Raw genomic sequence first — 10,515 nt, forward strand, 5'->3', positions numbered from 1 at the left:
TCTGCTGTCCTGGGATGGGCTGTGTTGGCCCAATCATCTTCCTGCAGGGAAGAGCTGCTGCCCTGGCTTTAGAGGGAAAAATTGCCGTGGGGTGAGGCTAATCTTGGACCTTCCTCAGGCGTTTCAGCCTTTGTGGGTCCCTCTCGTGCGTTTTAATGGTTAAATTTGCCTAAACTTGTTTTTCACTAAATTATCCCCTTCTACCCCGTTTTTGTCCGGCGTGCCTCTGCCACTACGGTAGCGGCGCCGCTACTCGGGGCATTACGGAAGAGGCGGTGGGACGCGCTGCGCGGAGGGCGGGCGGGCGGGGGCCTGACGTCATCAGGGCGCGCCCCGCCCGCCGCCGTCACGGCCGCCGCCGCCATGGAGTCGAACAGGGACGAGGCGGAGCGGTGCATCGGCATCGCGCTGGGCGCCGCCAAGGCCGGCCAGCCCGAGCGGGCGCGCCGCTTCCTGGAGAAGGCGCAGCGCTTGTACCCCTCGCAGCGGGTCCGCGGTGAGCGCCGGGGAACCGGCGGGGCGGCGGGCGTGGGCAGGGCCGCACCGGGGCCTGGCGGCGCCGCCGCCGCGCCGACCTCCCGGCCGCGCTGCGCCTGCGCGCCGCGCGGGGCATGCCGGGCAGGCGAGTCCGCCCGCGCCCTGGGGGCGGCGGCGGGGGCGCGGGGGTCACTACGGCTCCCAGGGGGCTTTGCGGCCGCGCGTAACGGCCGCCGCGTAACGGCCGCGCGCGCCGTGGCCGTTTCTCCCCGTCCCCGTATTCCTGGCAGAAAACGGCTCCTTTCCTCCTGCCCCCGCGAAAACCCTGACGCAGCGAAAACCGCCCTGGGAAGAGCCCAGGGCAGCAGTGTCGGCGCAACGGGCTTTTTCCAGCGGCTCCTGTGCTTTTTGGAGAGCTGTTTGCAAAGCTTCTTGGAAGCTTTAGCACCAATGCGATTAATGTGCTTGCAAAAGCGCCTGGGAAGTGGTTTGTGAAACAGGCTAAATACAACGTTCCCTCTGTTTGTTCTTAAACCCTAGAAATTTATATAAAGGGCTGGTTTGTTTCCAGCTTTTGCAGCCCTTATCTGAGTTTTGGTTTCGAGTTGCGTGTGCTGAGCCAGTTGCTCTGGGGCTTTTTCACCCTGGTGAACTCTTATGTTCTCCTGCTAGCGGCCTTTGCGTGCGCGGTTGGGAAGTACCGCAGGCTGTCCCACAGTCACGCATGTGTCATCGAGGCTTTGCGCAGTTCCTGTTCTCCTGGGAAATTTCTCCTCTTTCTTGCGAGATCCGTTAAACTGGGCCAAGATCAGCTGCGCGGGCCTCGTGCCAGCAGCACAACAGAGTGACCCTGGCTGAGGCCTGACGCTGTCATCACAGGGCCCAAAGAAGCGTGGGGTGGCTGGTGGCACAAGGATGTTCTTTGCCGGGTGGATTCAGTATCTCAGGTCTTGGAAAAACGTCCTTTGGTTTCATAGCACAATCGACTAAGGGTCTGTGCCGCTAGGCCAGACCTGAGTATGTTCCCCACCGTGGCTGAAAAGGATGGCAGTGCCTGAGGCTCGCAAAGAGGAGGAGACAGTCTGAAACGGCGTGCCAAAAATATGTCTGTGTCCCACTTAAGGAAAGGGCGCAAATGGATGCAGTCATTAAGGGAAAGGAGGGGTTTTGCTGCTTTCTCTCCACCAATGAAAGCCATGAAGCAGTGCAGAGAACAAAAGACCCTTCTGAGTTATTAGTTACCATCCTGTCACACTGCCAGTGCTGAGGGCTGTGTCTCTGTGTCCCAAAAGGGGACTGTTCCTGCCCTCTCTCCCTGGGGGAATAAGAGGGGCTTCTCTTTTTGTGGGAGAACGGGAGGTGCACGTTGAGCTGGGCAGTCTCTTACCCCGTTTTCTTCTGCTCCTCTTTCCCCAGTTCTGCTCGAGTCGCTCAACAAGAATGAACAGGCACCCAAGGGGCAGCCCCAGTCCAGGGAGTCCCCAAACGCGCAGCACAAGCAGCCGAGCGGCGATTTCCCGTCGGCCAACGGCGAGGCCGGCGGGGAGGCTCCCAAGGGCTACACGCAGGACCAGGTGGATGCGGTGAAGAGGTGCGTGCGCCGCTGCCCGTGGGTTTGGGATTGAAGGTGTCGCGCCAGTCTGGGTTTTCCCGATGTCTTAGAGATGCGTTTCGGTGAAACACGGATGCTCGTTGGAGTGCTGTCCCATCATACTGGGAAAATTCCCGGTCGTGAAGCGTGTGAGCGGAAATCATGACTCAGAGCACGCGGCAGGCGCCCCCTCTGCTCAAGCTTTGCCCTGGTGGCAGTAACTATTGTGACAGGTTACATCCTCGTCCTGCTCTCCTGCTTTTGTGCTCTCAGTCTCTGTTTAAAGCCCCATAAAATAGAAAACCACCTCAGGACACCTCACTCCGTTAGCAGAATGCACTTCCAAAGCTCCAGCTGAAGAATCTCAGGGCGCTTTATCCAGTCTCCAGTTTTCCATATACTCTTTCAGCTTTGCTTTATTCCCCTGTGCCATTCCCAAGTACTGGAAGCTGAAGGACTGTTCTCTATCCTGTAGAAATCACCTGATCTTATTTTTAGGTCTGTGAGTTAACTGAACCTGGAAAGGAAAGGCTGTCAGGTCCTGGCTGCTCTCTATGCCCTGCATCTCCTGCGCAGCCACCCGAACGTGACCATGACGAAGCTGGAGCTTGTTTGCCAGGCGAATGCTTTTGCAAATGAGCTCATTGCCTGGGCAGGGGCCCTTCCACCTTGACTGGCTTGACCTGTTCTTTGAGAATGTTTGTGTGGGGTGATGCAGGCGCGGTGCGGATGAGTGTGTGGAAAGAAATGGGTCACAGCCGAGTAAACCAGGGTTCAGCCAACAGCATCAGCCCAAACGGTGCTGGGCCGTGTTGCAAAGTTGACATACTCGGTGCAAAGAAACTTCCACAGCCCAAAATAACTGTCCATGTTCTCTCATCTCTCTCCTGGTGTAGGGTAAAGCAGTGCAAAGATTACTATGAAATCCTGGGAGTGAACAGGGAAGCTTCTGACGAGGACCTGAAAAAGGCTTACCGGAAACTTGCGCTGAAATTTCACCCGGACAAGAACCACGCACCGGGGGCTACAGAGGCATTTAAAGGTAAAGAGCCTTTCCAACTTTTATTTACCCTCAGCTGTCAGATGTTGGTGCTGAGTTGGGCTAGCAAGAACACCAAAATGAGCCAAACAGAGTGAAAGAAAACTCCTAGCTGCCTTTTGTCCCTAGAATAAAAGGGTTACACAAGAACTCCAGTTGTGCAGTAAGATAAAGGGAGTGTAGTAGTGATCATGGCACCAGGTTTCCCTGGGCTGGACCTGAAGTTGCTCACAAGCAAAATGAGGGTTTTTCCAACACTTGCTCCTGAATTTGGAGTCTACCTCGGTGCTAACACCCAAAACCTGCCCTTTTCACCTCAGTGGTGCCTACAGAGGTGACACGGGTGCGCATGGCTGTGTTCTTGTCCCTGGTTTTGGCCCGTGGGATTTGGAGAGGTGGCGATCGATGCCCTGAGACTAAGCGGATCTGGGGCAACACAGTAAATTTCCAGCAAGCTAAGAACTGCCCTAAAAATTTCCTTCAGCAAACTATGGACATTTGGTTGCTATCGTTCTGCTAAACAAACATGAAACTTCTCCGTGCCAGTTTTGCAGCATTGCTTTCTGCGGTGTTCAGCCCTTTGCAGCTCTGATTCTAGCCAACTTGGAAGTGCAAGGCACAAAATTCTCCAGAAACGGGGGACAGGGCCAGCCCAGTATGAGCCTGGCATTGGTACAGTGTTCAGTAGGCTTGTAGTAGGCATAAATTCAGCAGTAAAAGTCTTATGTAAGGGTTGTGCAGCTCTCTTAAGACTTAAAGCCGTGACTGATAAGTGTGTTGCTGTTAGCAAATAACGAGCTGACCCTCAGCTGCTTGGGAGAGCCCTTTTAGTGCAGGGTCCAGATTAAACAGTGAACGTCTGTGGCCATCACATCTATCTACACAGCCTGTGCCCTGAGCCGCTGCTCAATCCTCGCTAAGTGGCGAAAGGCAGGTTTCTTCACTTGTAATCTTAAATAATGGTGTTTGCCGAGGGCTTTGACAGCAGTTACGTGCCAGAAGTCGCGCGTTGGGCAAGGTGCCCTTTATCCTGCGCTGCGGGGCTATCGGGTTATCTCTCCTACAGCCCTTGTCTCGTTGGCTCTGCCCTCCTCCGGCCCCAGGCTGAGCTCCCGCCTTGCCGTGCTCGCTGAAGTGCAGTGTTTGGTTCCAGAGGGTGAAGGGGGAAGCGTACGGGGCTTACGAGGGTTTTAGTTAATTTTTTTCTAGCACTGATGTCTTGACATTCATCTTCCCAGTGAGAGCTGATAAAGGGTTACGTCTTGTCCCCAGACCTTGTCTCGGTCCATAGTTGCAGTTGGCCAGAGTCTGCCTCGGAGCAGGTTTGCATCACTCCCTTTGGCTGACGTTGGAAAAGAGCTGAGTTGGGCCACTCGGAGCTAAAATCCTGATTTGGACCGAGATGTTCCTTGGCCTTTGTCAGCAGAAAGCTCCACAACGAACAAATCCCAAATCTCTCCATTTTTCATTGCTTAACGTATGGTTTGAGAGAGCAAGGTAGTTTGCTGAGAGTCAGCCCTTGGAGCCTGGCTTCGTTGCAGAAATATTTGCTCTGCGTGCACTGATTATAATCAAGAACGAGAACAAACTTACTGACTTTATATCCTCCACTCTCCAACTCCAAGAAGAAACCAAGGACCTCAGTCTGGCAAAATTTGGGTTCTTAGGGTTCCTGTGCTCTCTTGCTTCTGCTCCTGCCCCTTTTACATCAGTCCTCTCTCGCGCCGTGGATTTTTTTTACCTCCTCGTGATGCTGGGAGGAGGGAGGAGGCTCCAGCAGCCAAGTACAGAGCACAGGGTGGAAGTGGTGAGCTTGGGATGTGTAAAGAAAGAAGTACAGAAATAGGAAGGTGGTGAGCAGGCGTTTTTGGCAGCCTGCTTATTACGTGCTGAGGTTGGGGAGAGAGTTACCTGGGCAACTGGCTGGGATTTAATTCCAGTACATTTCCACTGTCACGGGTGCCGGGTACCCGTCCTCGTAATTATGCCCCTTGCTGCTGACACCTGGAAATCTTTTAGCTCACGGACAGAACTTTTAGGCAACCTTTTCTAACTAGGTCTCGCTGGAAGTTTTAAAGCCTCTTTCGGGTATGTAGGGCATGGTGAAATCCTTTGCAGCTCTGGTTTTAGGCTGTAATGCTGAATCTGCATAGGGCAACTTCTGGATAAGATTTGTCAGCTGAGGTCGTGATTTCCCGTGCAGTGTCTTATGGCTGCAGGATTTGGACAGCAGTCAGAAAAGAAACAGCAAGTTTCGTTACGTGCAGCGAGTAGCTGCTTTCTCACCAATATTTCTTTAGCGATTCATGGTTTAATTCATCTAGGAGGATTTCTCAATGGGCTTATACAAAATTCATACCAATGACATTATAGCTCCCCAATAACATTCTAGCTTCTTGGTTTTAATTAATTAAGGCCTCGTGCGTGGAGTTTGTTGGCCTGGTTTTCTTTAGCCTGTGTTTGCCAGGTGCTGGTGCTGCGCCGCTCAAGCCTTGGCTGCCCACAGCTCTCATTTGTGTAATGAGAAGAGCAAGTCCTTCCAGCGTGCAGGGCTGAGCGCGGCGTTTCCCCAAGAAAGAAGCCTAATTGCTTCCTTATTGCCAATATTGCAGCCATAGGGAACGCGTACGCCGTGTTGAGCAACGCGGAGAAGAGGAAGCAGTACGACCAGTTTGGAGACGAGAAGCTCAACCCCGCTCGCCACGGCCACGCTGACTTCCACCGCGGCTTCGAGGCGGACATCTCCCCCGAGGACCTCTTCAACATGTTCTTTGGTGGTGGTTTCCCCTCTAGTAAGCCTGCTAAGCCTTCCTCTCGTGCACGGGACCCAGTCCTTCTCACACAGCAGTAATGCAGCAATTACTTGGGTTATTTAGGCTCTTCCCCACAGCCCAATTTGATGGGAATTCTCCTTCACAAGTGACCCCAACATGGAGAGTTTCTAAGTTGTTCAGAGGGGGTACTCAGAGAATGCACCAAGCAGCAGGTAACACCCTCAAAGCTGGGTTTCTTCCCAGCTCCAGGTGTTTGTTTGCGTGCTGGCAACATGGACTATTTTTGAGGTTGGGTTGAATATTAGAACAAAAATGATTTGTTTTAATGCTATTTGTCAAAGTAAGCCTGTTTTGAAAAGATATTTTCTGCCTGGTGGTTTTGGACGCTAAATCTTCTCATCAGAACAAACTATAATAACTTCTGGGTCTTGTTCTTGACCCGTATCTGCTTTGTCACCCAGCCCATTTCATTGAGATGAGTCTCCACTCCCTTTCCTCTGCTGTGTCCCCTAGAAAAGCTGGAAAGTTTATTTCTAGAGCATAATTTAAACTATTTGAGTCAAATCTGTATCATGTCCCTACACGGTGCCGATCACTGTGTGGGAGCAGGAAGAAACAGAGCGACCCTTGTTTCTCTTGATCAGTTCAGATCAAAAAGACACGTTTAATATCAAGGTAGGGGCCTTTTGGAAGACTCCCTAGTATTTTCTGCAGTCAGAGTTGGCTGGAAGTGAAGGCATGATTATTTGCCCTCTCTGGACAAACTTGGAAAAATAAATATTTCTGTTTCAGGCAGATAGATTGAAAGTCACTCTTTCCTATCTGATTTTTAAGAATTGGCACACTGACTTCAATTACTTGAAAAAGCATCCTGAGACCTTTTGTATTCATGTTCTGCCCAGTGGAGAGGTAAAGCTATCCCAGTAAAAACAGTGAGCTGCTATTTTAGCTTCACCTCTTTTCCTCTCCTCTCTGTCCCAAAAGAATTCAGGAGCAGTTTCTCAGCTGGTCTCCCTTTTCAGCTGTAGTTTTGACATTTAAGACAAGACGTGCAGGAGCTCTCTTTTTGTGGTGGAAGAAGATACCAAAATGTTCTCTCTTTAACATGTTTTAATCTAAAATTAAATTCTCTTCAAAGTAGGAAGCCTGGATATTCTTTCTGCATAGCTGAGCCTGCTTCAAGCAGGAGGTTGGCGCACTAGGTGACCTCCTGAGCTCCCTCTCCTGTGATCCAGATTTCCTATAAAATCCTAAGGCTGCATCTCGGTGGCCACCACGTCACCTCCAGGCAGATTGCTCAGCGTGCCCTGAGAATATTCCTCTTTCAGCTGGGGCTCTATCCAGAGATTCTTGTGGAAATGCTGCCTTCGGGTCATAAATATAGGGTTTTTTTTTTTTTTTTGAATAAATTCTCTTATCAGTCCCCTATGGAGTCTCATATGCCCATCACCTAAAAGTCCAGCGAGCTGTCAGGATTCCTTCCTTCACTTCCTCCCCCTGAGACATCCCTGCTTAGAAGTCAGGACCTTGAGTCAGGTTCTCTTTATGAGAGTCTCTCCCTCTGTCCTTTCGTCTTTGCCGAGCGTGGCCGAAACCCAAGAAGCTCCAAGTGACACATTTCTGAATTCCCTGGGAATCTGCTTTCCAGTCAATGAGGCCAGTGTGGATCGTGGCCGTTTTGGGCTCCCTGCTAGGCAGCCAGCGGGGTGTAACGTGCTGCGAGTGCTTCCTAACGCTCTCCTTTCGCCTATAGGTAACGTTCACGTATACAGCAACGGCAGGATGCGCTATACCTACCACCAGAGGCAAGACAGACGAGAGCACCAGGGTGATGTAAGTGCAGGAGCGGCTGGGGACTGTCAAAGTGTTTCTGGTATCAAAATTGCAGCTATCTGGCATGTCTGCTCAATGGGTCAGTTCTTGTTTTTGCCCTTCTGGGCAGAAATGAGTAATGGGGAGTAAATTAACTCCAGAATTTACAAGAAACTGCTGGTTTAATTATCTGGCTGCTCTCCCTGGGCTTTCAGAGCTATCTTTCAAGGGGGGGAAAAGAGTGATGTGTCTTGATACAGCAACCTCATGAAATAAGATCGCATCAGTAAAACGCGTTTGTTTTCTAACACGGGGTAAACATTTCTTTTCTCATTCAATCCCTCCATTTCAAAGAGCCAGCCCATCTTTCAGGTGCTGTATACTCCTCCAACCCCTGCTTAGATCAAGAAGAGCAGCCCCATAGGGTCCTCACGGACCCAGGCGCGTGGCTGCTGCTCCACTGGGTGTTTCTCTTCCCGCAGGGCGGCCTGGGCTTGTTTGTGCAGCTGATGCCCATCCTCATCCTCATCATCGTGTCCGCCCTCAGCCAGATGATGGTCTCCAGCCCACCCTACAGCTTGAGCCACAGGCCGTCAGTACCTGCTTTGCTTAAAACTTCTCAGCCCGGCCTTGGGGTTGGCTTCTGGAGGGCAGGGGGGCAATATCGGGTAGGGAATTAGACTCGGGTTTTCCTGCCTTGTTTGGCTTTATCTCGTGCCCATGTTGCTCCCTCCCAGGCGTCCCCCACACGTCAGGTAAGAGCGGCTGCTTCTCAAGCAGACCTGGGGCTGGAGGGCCCAGGGGTCTCGCAAGAGGGGCAACCTGCCTGGAGCAGAGGGTTTATTTTGGCAGGGAGCTTGGGCAGTGCCAACGAGAGCAGGCTTGAGTTCTGGCTGCTCGTGCCATCCTTGCAAAGGCTTCATCTGTTGTCCCTGGAGTCCCTTATGTGTGTTTAAAAGGCTAGTGGAGGGCAGGTTTGTCTGCAGGCTGTGGGCCCTGTGTTTAGTTTCACTGGTGACAGTGTTTGCCAATGGTGACCTTAAATACTACGAAGGCAGGATCAGCTTTCAAGTCCAAGGCAAAGGCTGGGACATTAGTGCCTAGAATAAAGGTCACGCGGAGAGCCTAAGGAGTATTGAGACGTGATGTCTGGGGTATTCGTTAGCACTGTAGAAATGAGTGTTTTTGTATCTAGACCCGTTTGGTACTGGTGAAGAGGGGGAGAACCATCCTTGAGCCCCAGGCCTTTCTCTGCCAACAGGCTCCAAGCGAGCCCTGCATGTCGAGGCTCATGCCTGGCTCTGAAGCAAGTGCACGTTTTCATGGTGCTTTTACCTAGTTCCCATCCTGGGCGCTCAGGCAACGCAGCCGCCCCGATTTCCAAGCTCGGCTTGGGGCAGGAAAGGCCAAGGAGCCGATCCAGACGGAGCAGAGCTCCGGCACGCCGCCGGAGGCACCGGGATGAGCTGGGAATGCTTCCCGCGCCGGCAGGCGGTGCTCCCGTGCGCTTGCTCGCGCGGGCGGCCGGCCCCTCCGCGCTGCTGCCGCGGCCGCGCTCGCCTGCTGTTTGGCAGAGACCTGGGGCTCCCCGTGCCGAGCTCAGGGGACAGGCAGGGGCCTGCTGGCGAGGAAGCAACAGGGGGGTTTCATTAGTGCTGGAATTTGTGGGGATCACTTCATTCCAGACGTGTTTAGCCCTCGGGCAATCTGCCCCCGGGGATATGTCTGTCAGAGCTCTGCCCACCTCGCTGGAGGCCAGGTGGGTTTTGCTCTCCCCGTGTCAGTGTTTCAGGCCCACCAGAAACGCTTCTCCTCAGCAAAGCCTCCAGTCCTGGGTGCACAGGAGTACGATGGGGGCTTTGAGCGGTATCGAGGCGCGTCGGGTGGTTTAAGGAGCCGGGAGCCTTCTGCTCTGCCCTGAGGAGCCTCCGCTCCTTGGTTTAGGTCTGTGAGTCACACGCACAGGAGGGTGACGGAGCACTTGAAAGTCGTCTACTACGTCTCGGAGAGCTTCGCAGAGGAGTACACGGGCGCCAACCTCAAGAACGTCGAGCGGAGCGTGGAGGACGACTACATCGCGAACCTCCGAAACAACTGCTGGAAGGAGAAGCAGCAGAGTGAGTAGCGCGGGGGCAGCAGCCCAGGGCCCGGCCCGCAGCATGAGCTGGAGAATGACCCCCGCCTTCCCGAGCGGCGGGGACGTGGCCCGGGGGATCCGTCCCCGCGGGGCCGCATGGCGTGCTTTGACGTGGGCTTCTTCCTTCCGCAGAGGAGGGCTTGTTGTACCGGGCGCGCTACTTCGGGGACTCGGACCTGTACCAGCGGGCGCAGAGGATGGGCACCCCCAGCTGCAGCAGACTGTCGGACGTTCAAGCCTCCCTGCACGGATAGTGCCGGCCAGCCCGCTCAGCAGAGGTCTAAGTACGAGCTGGCGGCGCTCCCCGGGACGCTGCAGCGGGGCCCAGCGGTGCTTTTAATGCTTACTTAAATCTCTGTCTGAGACGCGAGTCCTCGTGAGTGTCCTCGGGCCGCGCGCGCGTCGCGGGGCCAGCGCCGCCCCCCGCGCCCCGCGCACGTTCACTGGGGAACTGATCCCGTGTAGTTTGCATGCCGGCCCCCTCGGCTCTGTCCACGCGTGCTCTTTCCTCCGGCCTTGTCGGCGCGGGTCCTCTAGGAGCAAAGCGGAAGCCCCAGGCGCGTCGGCGACCTGGCTGAGGCCTGGCCAGCTGTGCGCTCGATACACTGGTGGTTTTGTGCCTTGGCTGGTTGGAAGTTTCTATTTTTTTTTCCCCCTGCCCGTATCCTGCAAAGCCTTTCCTGGC

The 10,515-nt window shown here is 53.9% G+C and overlaps 1 protein-coding gene across 1 annotated transcript; it reads left to right on the forward strand.

The window, feature by feature from the left end:
- The first annotated feature begins 338 nt into the window (after window positions 1–338).
- DNAJB12 (DnaJ heat shock protein family (Hsp40) member B12) lies at window positions 339–10,200 on the forward strand. Its single transcript, XM_088525302.1, has 8 exons — window positions 339–496; window positions 1,894–2,068; window positions 2,965–3,110; window positions 5,720–5,899; window positions 7,635–7,714; window positions 8,176–8,285; window positions 9,638–9,810; window positions 9,963–10,200. Exons 1-8 carry the CDS (start codon window positions 364–366, stop codon window positions 10,082–10,084), a joined length of 1,119 nt encoding a protein of 372 aa, XP_088381428.1. The 5' UTR covers window positions 339–363; the 3' UTR covers window positions 10,085–10,200.
- The last annotated feature ends 315 nt before the right edge of the window (window positions 10,201–10,515 follow it).

The sequence above is a fragment of the Tinamus guttatus genome, unplaced genomic scaffold (assembly GCF_059628265.1).
Source record: "Tinamus guttatus ecotype Peru unplaced genomic scaffold, ASM5962826v1 Tinamus_guttatus_pri_ptg000023l, whole genome shotgun sequence".
NCBI classification, from domain to species: Eukaryota; Metazoa; Chordata; class Aves; order Tinamiformes; family Tinamidae; genus Tinamus; species Tinamus guttatus.

What these genes read in the sequence shown, in the direction of transcription:
- DNAJB12 (XM_088525302.1), top strand. Translation starts at nt 364, where the DNA reads ATGGAGTCGAACAGGGACGAGGCGGAGCGGTGCATCGGCATCGCGCTG. An exon ending in GGCTACAGAGGCATTTAAAG is followed by an intron (nt 3,111 to 5,719) that starts GTAAAGAGCCTT and finishes CCAATATTGCAG; the next exon opens with CCATAGGGAACGCGTACGCC. An exon ending in TGGTGGTGGTTTCCCCTCTA is followed by an intron (nt 5,900 to 7,634) that starts GTAAGCCTGCTA and finishes TTTCGCCTATAG; the next exon opens with GTAACGTTCACGTATACAGC.